The sequence below is a fragment of the Salvelinus namaycush genome, chromosome 35, assembly GCF_016432855.1.
Source record: "Salvelinus namaycush isolate Seneca chromosome 35, SaNama_1.0, whole genome shotgun sequence".
Classification (NCBI taxonomy): Eukaryota; Metazoa; Chordata; class Actinopteri; order Salmoniformes; family Salmonidae; genus Salvelinus; species Salvelinus namaycush.
The window spans coordinates 4,413,586-4,429,279 of NC_052341.1; the positions used below are offsets into that span (position 1 = coordinate 4,413,586).

General features: G+C 43.2%; 1 protein-coding gene across 1 annotated transcript; it reads left to right on the top strand.

Moving 5' to 3' along the window:
* The first annotated feature begins 274 nt into the window (after positions 1-274).
* Positions 275-13,456, top strand: LOC120029925 (epoxide hydrolase 1-like). Its single transcript, XM_038975236.1, has 9 exons — positions 275-524; positions 2,067-2,292; positions 4,208-4,388; positions 4,614-4,823; positions 6,798-6,927; positions 9,487-9,710; positions 11,090-11,198; positions 11,601-11,726; positions 12,289-13,456. Exons 1-9 carry the CDS (start codon positions 502-504, stop codon positions 12,488-12,490), a joined length of 1,431 nt encoding a protein of 476 aa, XP_038831164.1. The 5' UTR covers positions 275-501; the 3' UTR covers positions 12,491-13,456.
* Positions 13,457-15,694: the final 2,238 nt, after the last annotated feature.

A 15,694-nucleotide genomic window follows, 5' to 3' on the forward strand; every position in this document is an offset into this window, starting at 1 on the left:
CCCTCCTTGGAATGAGGTTTACATGGGGCTAGGCTATATTCGTGATTTGACTTCTGTGCTTGTTATTTAGCCTATGGTGACTGGCTTCAAGTTATTGATGATACAAACCTGAGAAATGAAATTAGAATTAAGAATTGTATTTTCTTATCATCCTGGTCATAATGTCAATAGTCTAGTGAAATGGTGCTTTCAAGTCAACTGGCAACTCGGGGGGAAAAACGAGGTCAAATCATGACGTCAGTGGTCTGATTTTCAAATCGTAAAGTCTGAGTTTGAGAAAGGTGCGCTGCGCAGTGTCCCGACTTCGAATTCCAAGTTGGATTACCGTTCAAAAAGATTTTCCCAGCCAGAGCTCATTTTTCCCGAGTTCCCAGTTGATCTGAAAGCACTGAAGTCGGAGATTTCCGAGTTCAGCTGATTTGAATGCCGCAAACGTCCAGACTTCGGTCAATGACGCACAGACAGGAGCGCACATTGGAACTGCAGGACTCTTGAGTAACCATGCAGACAATTGAAGTTCTGAAGTGAGTAGTTTTTTTATGTGGATAAATAGGGCGTATTTAATCAAACCATTGCGTAAGAGTATATTCATAGCCTATAGTTGTGGTTAAGACTAAATAGGTCAATGGAACGCAGCCAGTCGGGATAGAAGAAGGACTGCGGTTTGGCGGCGCACGTTCAACAAACAAACTGGATATTCGTCAAATCGTGATCGATGTATTGTAACAGGCCCACATTTTGGTTACCAATGTTCGATTTTGGATATATTTGGCTGTTTTCGATGCGTAACGTTTAGAAATCGTCCCTTTTCAGGTTTAGAATGAGTGACCGCAAAATGCTAACTCCCATTTGTATAAACTGGTAGCATAGCTAGGATAGAGAAATCTGGGTTTGGAGGCGTGTCGTTTTTAAAGGTGCACATGTAGAAATCGCTTCGCCATTTTCTGGTTGCAAAACTTCTAATAGTTCGCCTATTGTCAGTTTTATTTGACTACAAGCAAGTATGGAACGATGATTTTCTACACTATTTAAACAGTTGTGAAATATATTTTCCATTACCACATATACTAATATCAGCTGCTTGAATCTTGTGTACAAAACACTACGTAAAAAGATGCATAGAAATGTCGCACATAGAACATATCTACTGCTTCTTAGACTTGCTTTCATTGAGAATGACAGATGTTGGGTTGCCCAAAAAGTGATGTTTTGCAGCTTTAACTGTGATTGGTGATGACGACATGAAAATATATTAGGGTTGACATCCAAACAAGCATTTTATTCCGATTTTTACCTCTGAAATACAATTTTTTCCCCTGGGGGGCAATGAGTAGGTTTGGGAGGTTGAATGAAATAGTTAAATTCCCATGTCTCAAAATAAAAAACAAGTTAAATGGGTTTCCATCGCATTTTCAACTACTGATAGATTTGTAAGAAGACATGTTTTGCTATATAGCGAATCTTTGGTTTTGGCAACAGCTCGTAGATACGGTGTGGGTGGGCGCTGCCTACATGATGAGAGCAAGTTTGTTTATATGTAAGACGGAAGCCAAGATAAAAACGAATTTGCCTACATGGTGAGACTATAATGGACAAAATAGCGAAATGTTTATTTGTCAAACGGCAGCCAAGCATTGATCATTTCACCAGAATAAACCTTCGTTATATATTGGAACGAGGCATCAAATTCATCACCTTGCACTTTCATCATCATTGATTGAATCGCTAGCCTAATAAACTGTATGCTTTCCCAACGAGTAGTAGTGAACGGACCAAACGACATGGCATTGCTTGATTATGATGGTTATTATATCAATATTTGCGCATAAAAGCATTTCCACTGACATTTCTCGCATAATTAATTTTACAGACAAAAAGATCACACCTTGTCTAGCGTGTTTTGTCGACATTTAGAAAGTTTACCAACTAATGTTCTGTGTTCATCAGGCCTGTCGTTATGTTGTTTTAATATGTACTTTACTCGCATAGAAAGGTTGAATGGAAACCTGGTTTGTGATGCTAACATGTTTTTTAATTTCCGGGTTGTTTGTGTGTTGGTATTCCAGACAGGCCATCTCCAGCCTGGATCCTACCCAGCAGCAGCAGCTCTTGGTGGCCGGGTCTGCGGTGGCCGTGGGCGGGCTGCTGACCTGTTATTACTGGGTGTATCAAGGGACGAAGGCCAAGCGCATTCCAATAGGGGGTGGGTGGTGGGGGGCAGGAGAGAAGCCTCAGTCAGAGGATGAGAAGGTTTTCCCCTTTCAGGTCCAAACTTCTGATGAAGAGATACAGGTAGGATAATAAGGGGGTGAAACTTTATATCAAGTTCATAATTGCTGCAAGTCTTACTGTCAGTTTCCACTGGGCACAAACTGGTTCAGTCCACTTTGTTTTAACTTAATTTTCCAACATATTGTGACATGGAATCTACATGTAAAATACATTTAGATTTGAAAGAAGTAAACTTGTTTTGAGGGTGAAATTTCAACCACAGAATTATGTCATGGTAACCAAATTTCAACAGGCAATTGTATAACATATGTTTAATTAATTTGTATATTTAAAACAATGTCAGATCATCAACATTTCTATCCACTGTTGGGGGAAAAAACTGTAAGGACAAAAACAATAGGCTGGGCAGCACCTCCTGTTGGAGAATTGATGTATCTACAGCTACCCTTTGGTATCCCATCCAGGCCCAGACATTATATTTGTCACAGACTATTACAAATGTGCTATCTCGAAGGATTGTTGTGAGATCTCCAGTTAAAAACGAAATAGATTCACTGTCGCTATTAAAGTCATTCCGAAGGGAAGGTTTAACAGAGCAAATGAAACAGGACTGTACTTTATCTCTCATACATCATCAATGAGACTATTTAGACCGGTATAGCATTAGTAAAATCATCAACAGCTATTGTTTCAATTCAACCCAGAATTTAATTAAACATAGACAATAAAATTGGCCAAGTGTTTCAAGTTGATGTAAAATTTAGTGATATTGAATTGTTTGGTTGTCAACGCAATGTATCTTCTGCTTGTATAGTTTGATCTGTGCCAATGACAGGAGGGATAGTGACCAATAGCAGGATAAATAGAAACTAATATATACATGTAAACAGGATGAATAGTGACCAGTAGCAGGATCAATAGATGGATACTGATAGTAATATATACATGTAAACAGGATGAATAGTGACCAGTAGCAGGATCAATAGATGGATACTGATAGTAATATATACATGTAAACAGGATGAACAGTGACCAGTAGCAGGATCAATAGATGGATACTGATAGTAATATATACATGTAAACAGGAGGGATAGGGACCAGTAGCAGGATCAATAGATGGATACTGATAGTAATATATACATGTAAACAGGATGAATAGGGACCAGTAGCAGGATCAATAGATGGATACTGATAGTAATATATACATGTAAACAGAAGGGATAGGGACCAGTAGCAGGATCAATAGATGGTAGTGGCAATCAATAATCAACAGTCATTTAACAAACTAATACATTTAATCAATGATAATTTTAGCAGCAGCGTAAATTGACTGAGCGGGTGGACTCCTGTGGATGGACATATAGTCCATGTGGATAGTCTGTAGGGGAGGGAGAACAGTATCTGTTAGCCATTTGATAGTGTCATGGCCAGGCGATAGAAGTTGTTTTGTAGTCTGTTTGACTGGGCCTTGATGCAACAGTACCCCCTGCTGGACAGGGAGCATAGAGAACAGTGATCCTCAACTGCAATCTTGGTCATTTGGTTCTGCTATCAGATGAAGCACAGTGATAATACATTAATCTGTTGTATAAATAAACAAAATATCTGACATTGTATTCCCAATTTGCAGTAATATACATTTCGGTAACAATTAAACCAAAAATCAGACATTGTTTTTCCATTGGAATTTGGTTGTGCTTTTAGATGGTTGAAAGTGTAGTGACAACACATTAGAAATTCAACTAACTTTTATCTTTTTGAGTGAATATAGGTTGTAATCTCATTGATCAACGTCTCAACTAAATATTACCCAATTATCCATGTTGAAATGACGTTGTTTGCCCAGTGAGTTATGGCTGGGTATCTTTTAATTTCATGTGAAAATCAAGGGAACATGTAACTTTGTATGACCACAACAGGCCTAACACAGGTGGTCTTCTTCCTCCTCCTCCATCATCATCTTCCTCCTCTACAGGACTTGTATGACCGTATTGACAGGACCCGGTACACTGAACCCCTGGAGGACGCAGGTTTCCAGTACGGCTTCAACTCTACCTACCTGAAGAAGGTGGTCTCCCACTGGAGGCATCAATTTAACTGGAAGAAGCAGATTGCAATACTCAACAAGTACCCTCAATTCAAAACCAATATCGAGGGTTAGTAGGCCTTGATGATCACATCATGATCTTTATAGTGCCAGTTTCTGTCTCTCACTCTGTTTGGAAATTTGTCAGACATAATCATAAAAGTCAGTTTAAAAATAATAATGTTGATATAAAGAATAAGGCCTTTATAAAAGGCTCATACATGCTTATAACAAGTTCCCCCAATGTTTTACCCACTGCTCCCCATCCTCTAACCCCTGATTCCTCTTCCTTCAGGATTAGATGTACACTTCATCCATGTGCGTCCACCTCACCGTGAGGGTCAGAGGGTGTTGCCTCTAATGCTGGTGCATGGCTGGCCTGGCTCTGTCTATGAGTTCTATAGGATCCTGCCTTTACTCACTGACTCGCTGGACAGTCTGGCTTTCGAGGTCATCTGCCCCTCCATCCCAGGATATGGCTTCTCTGAGGCCCCTCGTAAGCAAGGTGAGGACTCGCTTATGGGGCATAAGCATTCTCTAAAGCAGGGGTGTCAAACTCATTCTGCCGCAGGGGCCGCTTTCGGTCTTCAACGATTTCCAAAATGCTGCACTGAAAATGTGTTATATATATATATATATATACACTGCCTAGCTTTCATTCAGGTAAATATTAGCGAGCTGGACACAGTCAAGAAACTGTACAAATGTACACTGAACAAAAATCTGAATGCAACATGCAAAGGGTTGGTCCCATGTTTCATGAGCTGAAATAAAATAACCCAGACATTTTCCAAAAAGCTTATTTCTCTCAAATGTTGTCCACAAATTAGTTTACATCCCTGTTACTGAGCATTTGCCAAGATAATCCACCCACCTGGCATGTGGCATATCAATTTACTGATTAAACAGCATGATCATTACACAGGTGCACCTTGTTTTGAGAACAATAAAAGGCCACTCTAAAATGTGCAGTATTGTCACACAACACAATGACACAGATGTCTCAAGTTTTGAGGGTGTGTGTAATTGGCATGCTGACTGTAGGAATGTCCACCAAAGCTGTTGCCAGAGAATTGAATGTTAATTTCTCTACCATAAGCTGCCTCCAACATTGTTTTAGAGAATTTGGCAGTACATCCAACCTGTCTCACAACCACCTGTAACCGTGCCAGCCCAGGACCTACACAACCAGCTTCGTCACCTGTGGGATCGTATGAGACCAGCCACCCGGACAGCTGAGTAAACTGTGGGTTTGCACAACCGAAGAATTTCTGCAAAAACTGCCAGAAACCGTCTCGGGGAAGCTCATCTGCGTGCCTGTCGTCCTCACCAGGGTCATGAACTGACTGCATTTCGGCGTCGTAACCGACTTCAGTGGGCAAATGCTCACCTTCGATGGCTATTGTCACGCTGGAGAAGTGTGCTTTAAATGGATTAATTCAGGTTTCAACTGTTCCGGGCAGATGGCAGACAGCATGCATGGTGTCGTGTGGGCGAGCGGTTTGCTAATGTCAACGTTGTGAACAGAGTAACCCATGGTGGGGTTATGGTATGGTCAGTCATAAGCTACGGACAACATTGCATTTTGTCTAATGCAATTTGAATACACAGATACTAGAGATGAGTCATGTTTACTGTTCATTTTTGTTTATTTCACTTTTGTATATTATCTACTTCACTTGCTTTGGCAATGTTAACAAAAGTTTCCCATGCCAATAAAGCATCCTTGAATTGAATTGATAGCGTGATGAGATCCTGAGGCCCGTTGTCGTGCCATTCATCCGCCACCATCACCACAAGTTTCAGCATGATAATGCATGGCCCCATGTCTCAAGGATCTATACACAATTTCTGGAAGCTGAAAATGTCCCAGTTCTTCCATGGCCTTCCACCCCACTTCGCTGGACTGATTGGACGGGGGCTGTATGTTTGACACCCCACTTCTCTGGACTGATTGGACGGGGGCTGTATGTTTGACACCCCACTTCGCTGGACTGATTGGACTGTTTGACACCCCAATTCTTAAGAACTGTAATGGCATAGACCAGTTTTTGCAAATGGAAAAACACGTTCTGTCACGTTGTTTGTTGCAAGAATTTGAGCTGGACATATCCATATATCCTGCTAAGTGACTTGTTATGTATCTCTATCTCGTTATATCATAACTCCACACCACAGTAATACAGGGTTAGGTTACAGTAACCCCATCATGACATGCTGGAGGTTTTGTAGAACCTAGAATAGCAATAAATATCCCACTAATACTGTTTTTCTCTTTTTTATTACTCAAGCAAGGAGATTCAAGGTTTTGTTTTATTTTCTGATTGTGGTAATTCATCTTTTTGGCTTTTTAACCCAGCTCTATTTAGTAAAGTTACTATTAGTTCACTATACTAGGAATAGATGAGTTAACGGCTATGGTCTTCTGTGGTGTCATACTAATGTATCTGCTCTTCTTCTGTGGTGTTCCTCCCTGCAGGGTTTAACTCTCTGGCTGCAGCGAGGGTCTTCCACAAGCTGATGGAGCGTCTGGGTTTCTCAGAGTATTATCTGCAGGGAGGAGACTGGGGCTCACTCATCACTACTAACATGGCCCAGATGAAGCCAGAGTAAGAACAATTCTCCTCTTTTCGAGATGTGCACTTGCACATTCCCCGTCATGGATTTTAAAGCATATAATTGATGTAAGCATTGGCTGGAGTGAGTTGCCAGCAGTGTCTAATCCATGAGGGGGAAAAAGTGTGCACCTGTACACTTTGGAAGAAGGGTTTAAAACCAGGAAGCAGCATAAGAACTCCCGAGTGGCGCAGCGGTCTAAAGCACCGCATCTCAGTGCTAAAGGCTTCACTACAACCACCCTGGTTCAGCGGTCTAAAGCACCGCATCTCAGTGCTAAAGGCTTCACTACAACCTCCCTGGTTCAGCGGTCTAAAGCACCGCATCTCAGTGCTAAAGGCTTCACTACAACCACCCTGGTTCAGCGGTCTAAAGCACCGCATCTCAGTGCTAAAGGCGTCACTACAACCACCCTGGTTCAGCGGTCTAAAGCACCGCATCTCAGTGCTAAAGGCTTCACTACAACCACCCTGGTTCAGCGGTCTAAAGCACCGCATCTCAGTGCTAAAGGCATCACTACAACCACCCTGGTTCAGCGGTCTAAAGCACCGCATCTCAGTGCTAAAGGCGTCACTACAACCACCCTGGTTCAGCGGTCTAAAGCACCGCATCTCAGTGCTAAAGGCGTCACTACAACCACCCTGGTTCAGCGGTCTAAAGCACCGCATCTCAGTGCTAAAGGCTTCACTACAACCACCCTGGTTCAGCGGTCTAAAGCACCGCATCTCAGTGCTAAAGGTGTCACTACAACCACCCTGGTTCAGCGGTCTAAAGCACCGCATCTCAGTGCTAAAGGTGTCACTACAACCTCCCTGGTTCAGCGGTCTAAAGCACCGCATCTCAGTGCTAAAGGTGTCACTACAACCACCCTGGTTCAGCGGTCTAAAGCACCGCATCTCAGTGCTAAAGGCGTCACTACAACCACCCTGGTTCAGCGGTCTAAAGCACCGCATCTCAGTGCTAAAGGCGTCACTACAACCACCCTGGTTCAGCGGTCTAAAGCACCGCATCTCAGTGCTAAAGGCGTCACTACAACCACCCTGGTGCAGCGGTCTAAAGCACCGCATCTCAGTGCTAAAGGCGTCACTACAACCACCCTGGTTCAGCGGTCTAAAGCACCGCATCTCAGTGCTAAAGGCTTCACTACAACCGCCCTGGTTCAGCGGTCTAAAGCACCGCATCTCAGTGCTAAAGGTGTCACTACAACCACCCTGGTTCAGCGGTCTAAAGCACCGCATCTCAGTGCTAAAGGCGTCACTACAACCACCCTGGTTCAGCGGTCTAAAGCACCGCATCTCAGCGCTAAAGGCGTCACTACAGCCTCCCTGGTTCGATTCCAGGTTGTATCACAACCGGTCGTGATTGGGAGTCCGATAGGGCGGTGGATAATTGGCCCAGCGTCGTCCGGGTTTGGCTGGGGGAGGCCGTCCATTGTAAATAAGAATGTGTTCTTTAATGACTTAATTTAAAAAAATAACAGACAGCTGTCCCCAATTCTCCCTCTAGTCCTTCCCCTTGGAACTCAAACCCTTTTGATATTTGTTGATCTGTTAGTGGGAACAATATGGTGGAAGTGCCAACATTACACTGATTATACCTATCCAGACCCTTCAGATACACAGCTCCACCATTACACTGATTATACCTATCCAGACCCTTCAGATACACAGCTCCACCACTACACTGATTATACCTATCCAGACCCTTCAGATACACAGCTCCACCACTACACTGATTATACCTATCCAGACCCTTCAGATACACAGCTCCACCATTACACTGATTATACCTATCCAGACCCTTCAGATACACAGCTCCACCATTACACTGATTATACCTATCCAGACCCTTCAGATACACAGCTCCACCATTACACTGATTATACCTGTCCAGACCCTTCAGATACACAGCTCCACCACAATACTGATTATACCTATCCAGACCCTTCAGATACACAGCTCCACCACAATACTGATTATACCTATCCAGACCCTTCAGATACACAGCTCCACCACAATACTGATTATACCTATCCAGACCCTTCAGATACACAGCTCCACCATTACACTGATTATACCTATCCAGACCCTTCAGATACACAGCTCCACCACAATACTGATTATACCTATCCAGACCCTTCAGATACACAGCTCCACCACTACACTGATTATACCTATCCAGACCCTTCAGATACACAGCTCCACCACTACACTGATTATACCTGTCCAGACCCTTCACATCTGCAAATATCGAAGGGTTACAGTGGCCTTTCCCAATCTCGCTCATGGGGACTCCAAGGTGTACACATTTGGGTGTTTGCTGTACAGCAATACACAGCTGATTTAACTCATCAAGTTTTAGTATTTTAATTAAGAGCAAATTGTGCCCATTGTGGTCCCCAGGACTGAGTTTGGGAAACGCTAGGTCACGGGGACATTTAGTGTACACAGAATAACATGTCTTCAGAACATCAACACTGTAACCATCAAGCAGAAAGATTTCTCTGTTGGATGACCACACTCTTTATCTTCTCTTCCTGTGCTACTGTGTAGGTGTGTGAAGGGTCTCCACCTCAACATGTTAACTAGCAAACTGAGGGGGTTCGGTGTCCTGTTTTCCATCCTGATTGGCCGCTACGTGCCCTGGCTGGTTGGGTTCACCAGGGAAGATGTCAGAAGGTTGTTTGGTTCCGTAGGTTTCATGGAAAGGAACATCTATGAGATCATCAGAGAGACTGGCTACCTGCACATCCAGGGCACCAAGCCAGACTCCGCTGGTGAGAATGTCACAGCTTTATTTTACCTGATATTTCACCTGGCGTTTTGATGACCCACAACTCCCAGGCTTGTTGTTTGAGCATGAGACTGAATGGACTGCTTTGTTGGTCAGTTTTTACCATCCGTCTGTAGTACTCCTAACACCACCACCACACACCTGGTGATATGCTTGATCCAGATTTGCTGCAGCTCTCTGTCCCCCTGATGGCTGAATCTTTAACCTGACGATTTATATCTGGTACTGGCACCAAGGTTTGGAAGACGGCCCATGTACTCCAACCTTCAAAGGTGGTGACCATTGTGCCCTAAATCATTATTGGCCTATTTCTAAACTTTCTTGCCTAGCTAAAGTATTAGAATCCTTGAATAAATCTCAGCTAAGATCTTTTGTGTCTTTGAAATGTATTTTAAAATTAAATAAGTCTGTTTAGACCAGGTCATAGCACTAACTCTTCTGCATCCCTAGTTATAAATGATGTGGTTAACTGTCTGGATGAAAGGCAACATTGTGCTGCCCTCTTCAATGACATGTCAAAGGCTTTTGATACTGTTGATCACTCGCTGCTAATTCAGAGGCTTTCCTCAATTGTCCTAGACCAGGCTGCATGTAACGGGTTAAAACATTACAGATGTGAGTGCTATGGGTCGGTAGTCATTTGGCAGGTTACCTTGGCTGTTCTTGGGCACAGGGACTTTGGCGGTCTGCTTGAAACGTGTAGGTATTAGACTCGGTCAGGGAGCGGTTGAAAATATCAGTGAAGACACTTGCCGGTTGGTCAGCGCATGCTCTGAGTACACGTCCTGGTAGTCCGTCTGGCCCTGCGGCCTTGTGAATGTTGACCTGTTTTTAAAGGTCTTACTCACATCGGCAACTGAGAGCATGATCACACAGTCGTCTGGAACACAGTCGCAAAGAATGTGTAAAGTTAGGTTAAATATAAAACTGGAATTTTTCCAATACGCCTACTGTTCTAAACCCCACATCAATGTTATAGAAAACAAATTGAAAATATAGATGTGACAAAACATACCGTAGCTGGTCCTCTGGAACAGCTGGTGCTCTCATGCAGATTTTTGTTCCACAAATAATGTCTAAGAACTATCTTCAAAATGTTTTTCCATTTTATGTTTTGGTGCCTCTAGGGCAATTCAGAAAGCTGAGTGATGACCTTATTACCAATGAATGTGTTTTTTATGATCTTGTTTTTCTTTCTTTATTTATATTTTGTGTGTATTGTATGTATTTCAGGGCTGTAAAAGAGACCATGGTTTCAGTATGACTCCCTGGTAAAATAAATAAATGCACGGACACACAGACCTCTGATAGTTTAGCTGTAGGAGTCGTTCTAATCATATTGTGAAATGTCTCCCCCTGCAGGTTGTGGACTGAATGACTCTCCAGTTGGCCTGGCTGCTTACATACTGGAGAAGTTTTCCACTTGGACTGACTTCAACAACAGGGACTTGGAAGATGGGGGGCTGGAGAGGTACAAGCTACAGTTCAGCTTGTTTACTTTGGGTTGTGAGTGGAGAAATATATACTTTTTAGGGGGTAAATATATTGCTGTCCCATCAATTACTCTTAATCAAATGATGGTCAGATCTGCCAAAACTGTAGGGGAAACATTCAATACAACTTTATTTGTCCCAGCAAAACAATGATCCTAATCTATTTGCATGAACATGTTGCCTTGGTAGCACCCATTCACAGTCCTATTCACTTGACACCAAATGGGAAAATCACAAACTGAAAGAGGGACTACCTTTGTTGTATTCATCAGTGCACAACGTAGCAAAACATTTACAACTGAAAAAGTGTTTTTTTTGGAGAAGGAATAAAACCCAGGGCTGTTGATTGGTTCATTGAGAGCCTGGTTCCTGTCTTTTAGGAAGTTCACCCTGGACGACCTGCTGACCAACATCATGATCTACTGGACCACCGGCTCCATCGTGTCCTCCATGAGGTTCTACAAGGAGAACTTAAAGACCAACATTGACAACAGACTGGATAATAAGTGAGTTTGTATATGTGGTGTCATATGGTCCAGTATGACACCGGCTGTTCCTACAGGGCCTGTCCATTTTTAATATGACACGGGCTGTTCCTACAGGGCCTGTCCAGTTTAATATGACACGGGCTGTTCCTACAGGGCCTGTCCAGTTTAATATGACACGGGCTGTTCCTACAGGGCCTGTCCAGTTTAATATGACACCGGCTGTTCCTACAGGGCCTGTCCATTTAATATGACACCCGGCTGTTCCTACAGGGCCTGTCCAGTTTAATATGACACGGGCTGTTCCTAAAAACCAATAATAGACGCTATTTAATAATACATGCCAAGGGACGTATACTACATTTTGTAGTTTTATGTGATCCTTGCGGGACTTGAACCCATGATCATGCTTGCTTTGTGTTATGATAACAGGCTCCCAATAATGAGATGTTCCAGGTGGTTGTTTTCTCCCTACTTTAGTTGAATGCACTGATTGGCAGACACTCTGCTAAAATGAGTGTCTGCTCTGACTAAAAATGTAAATGTGTGGCTGTGTTTGTTAACCTGTCTCTTGTGTCCTCAGTACGGGGGTGTATGTGCCTACAGGCCTGGCCGCGTTTCCCAACGAGCTAATGCACGTGCCCCAGTCGTGGGCCAGAGACAGGTTCAGGAACATCTACTCCTACTCTTACATGCCCCGAGGAGGCCACTTCGCTGCCTTCGAGGAGCCACAGCTCCTGGCTGACGACCTGCTGCAGTTTGTGAAGAAGGTGGAGAAGTTGTAGAGTTGATGGATACAAGAGGTCGACTCTCCACTCCTGCCAAGTTTCTGGAAGAAAAACCAGCAGGACTGCAGAACGTGATAACACTACAGCTTGGAATTGTAGCTCTGTACTAAAAACATTTAAATGTTAATCTATGATAAAGTCAGAAGCACTGTCTGATTATCAGGTAAATACTTTGTCAATCAGTGATGTTAACACTGCAATATGATCATGCTCAGTGATTGTGTTGGTGTAATATTAAGCCTATACAGTCAACATAATGGACCAATACTGTAATAAAAAAATGAAATGATCAGCACTTCAATACAGATTACAAATGTCTTCCAGATTCCACCACAACTGTGTGAAAGCAGGCTCAATCACAGATGTATGTTCTTCTCGGTTCAATAATGAAATACTAATTATTTGTGAGGCTGGTTTCCAGGAGTGATCAGGACACAGCTTAAGTTTAGTCCTGGACTAATAATATTTAAATGGTAGTGTTCCATTGAGCATGATTTTTAGCCTAGGTCTAGATTAAGCCTAGTCTGTCCCGGAATTCATGATGAATTTTATGTTTCTTTCTATGTCTGTTCTTGTTGTAATAATGCTGTACTGCTATAATATACTATACTACTGCTGTACTGTTATAGCATATTATACTACTGCTATACTGCTATAGTATACTACTGCTGTAATCATGTCTATTGTGACGACCCTGTAAGGCAGGGATGTCAAACTCATTCTACAGAGGGCAAAGTGTCTGTAGGTTTTCCTTTCAATTAAAACCTAGACAACCAGGTGAGAGGAGTTCCTAACTAAATATACTTCAATGTGTTCCATTGAGCATGGTTTTTAGTCTAGGTCTAGATTTAGCCTAATCTATGTCCAGGAAACCATGACGAATTTTCTGTGGACCCCAGGAAGACTAGCAGTTACTAAGGCATCAGCTTATGAGGATCCAAATAAAGAAATTAAACAAATTAACATCCAAGTCAATAACTCACAAGACTTCGACCTATGTATGCTGCAAAATGTGTATAATTCAAATGAACCTTATAATTGTGTGATCCAGCTTAGATTTACATACAGTACTGTATATTTCCCAAAAATTGTTTCAGAAAAACATTTTAAACAATTGAAAACCAAGACATTATACAGGAACAACCAGATGACAAGTAGGTATACAGTGCACAAAGTAACTTAGTAGGCTATATACAGTCACAGCACCAACACTGCTTTCAGTACAGCACATATACCCAAGCTACACCAGACAACATATTCATTACAATCATTCTGTAGAGGTGATGCCAGTCATTCATATGAACCTCTATAGAAACATAGTACCTGGACTGGGCTCAGGGTTACAGAGAGAGAGTTGTCCCTGACAGAGAGGGGTATGGTGTATACATGTCAATCCCTTCAGTCAACACCTCTGTAGTCACAAATCTTCTGAGTGCTGATCTAGGACCAGGTACCCTCTGTCCATATAATGTTAGTCTTTGTGACCTAAAAAGGTCAAACTGACTTTAGATCAGTAGGAGCAGGTTTATATAGACAGGGGAACCTGATCCTAGATCAGCGCTGGGCCATATGGACAAAAATCCTGGATAAAATTGAATACATTGATAAGATGAATGTACACAACAGTTTAAAATGATCATTTTTAAACTACTAGTTTGATGGTTGTAGTCATTAACAATCCCCCATATTAGGAAACTGAATTCAAACTTCACATCTCTCTAGTATAGGCTACTTATCCTAATGAACGATAAGCAAAATGCCTCCGATAAGTGATTCAGACAACTTTAATGTCCTCAGAGGCAATTCATATGGCAGCAGTCATAAAACAGATCACATTTAAAAATAAACAGCAAAGCATATTTACAAGCAAATAGGCAGGATTTGATCAGTATGGTGGCTGTCAATGACTTTCAGTTCATCCCAGCTTTCTCCTAGATCAGCACTCCTACTCTGAGAAACGTTTTGTGATCATGGCCTCCTGTCATCTCATACTATGGCTGTGGTTGGGAATCCTTTCATTGTCACTTGCCTTTGATTGCCATGTGGGTCCTGAAACCACACATAATACTGTCAGTCAGTCTGCCCTCCTCCCAGAGAGGGCCCAGACCCAGAGACACAAGACAGAGCAGTAACTTGTCTCTTCACCCGCGTGGGGACCTTAACATCCAGTTTGGGTCGGAACCACCCCACAGTCCCTATTGGCCAGAACCATGGCCCTGTGCCGGACAGGTTTGGCGTCAGACAACAGGCTGGCCATGAAGAGCGTGCGGAAGAGCTACATAAGGCAGGAGGAGATGGAGGCTCTGGTCACCGTCGGCTAGTGTGACCTCCATGTTGACCTCGTACAGCTCCTTGGGGAGGAAGGATTCACGGAGGAGGAGGAGCACGCGGGGACCCAGGGAGAAGAGCACCTCCAGTTGTTAGAGAACCTCAAGTTCTTGGAAGGTACGCTGGCACCACCTCCAGTCCAGGCCTCCTGTGGCAGACTGACCGGGCCTCCAACCCATCACCTCCTCATTCTGGGGGGAGAGAATGAGAGAGAGGCCTGGGGTTAAACAGCAACTCATAGACAACACTGCTAAGGAGTAGGACTATTATAGCAGCTAGTCATGGGCTCTTTCTGAAATGGTCCCATCGATTCTTATCTCCTCACCTCCTTCTCAACTGTATTGGAGGAGGCTCCCAAGGTTCATCCCCTCTGACCTTCTCCAATGTGTTTCAAGAAGGTAAGGAGAGACGAAGCAAGGAATGGAGGGAAAGACAAAGTGAAAAAGAGTCATGTATGATGAATCATGTTGAGAATCATAATTGAGGACAGAAGAAGCACACTGCCCAGCACTCACCTGCATGGCAGCTTGCTGTCTCCTTTGAGAGTACTCCAGCTGGTCATAGGTCAGAGGCAGCTGTTGGCTCTGGTAGAGGATACACTTCAGTATATCACTGACGAAGCGGCAGTAGCACTACTGTGTGACTGAGCCTGGAAACACTACCTAATTTACCCTCTTCAGCATCTCTGCATTGTCAGCCTCAGCCTGCTTGGAGGGGGCCATAGAGGGGACAGTGGTGGTTGTGTCTGGGCTGGTCTCGTGATCACCTGGCAGGTGCTGTCTAAAGATGAAGGATCTATGGATACAACACAATGTAGATAAAATCATCTGATAGATCAGGGGTGGGCACTTTTTGGCTCGAGGGCCACATCAG

Coding starts and splice junctions, on each gene's coding strand:
- LOC120029925 (XM_038975236.1), top strand. CDS start 502: ATGCAGACAATTGAAGTTCTGAA. Junction 9,711..11,089: donor CACCAAGCCAGACTCCGCTG/GTGAGAATGTCA, acceptor CTCCCCCTGCAG/GTTGTGGACTGAATGACTCT. Junction 11,199..11,600: donor GAAGATGGGGGGCTGGAGAG/GTACAAGCTACA, acceptor CCTGTCTTTTAG/GAAGTTCACCCTGGACGACC.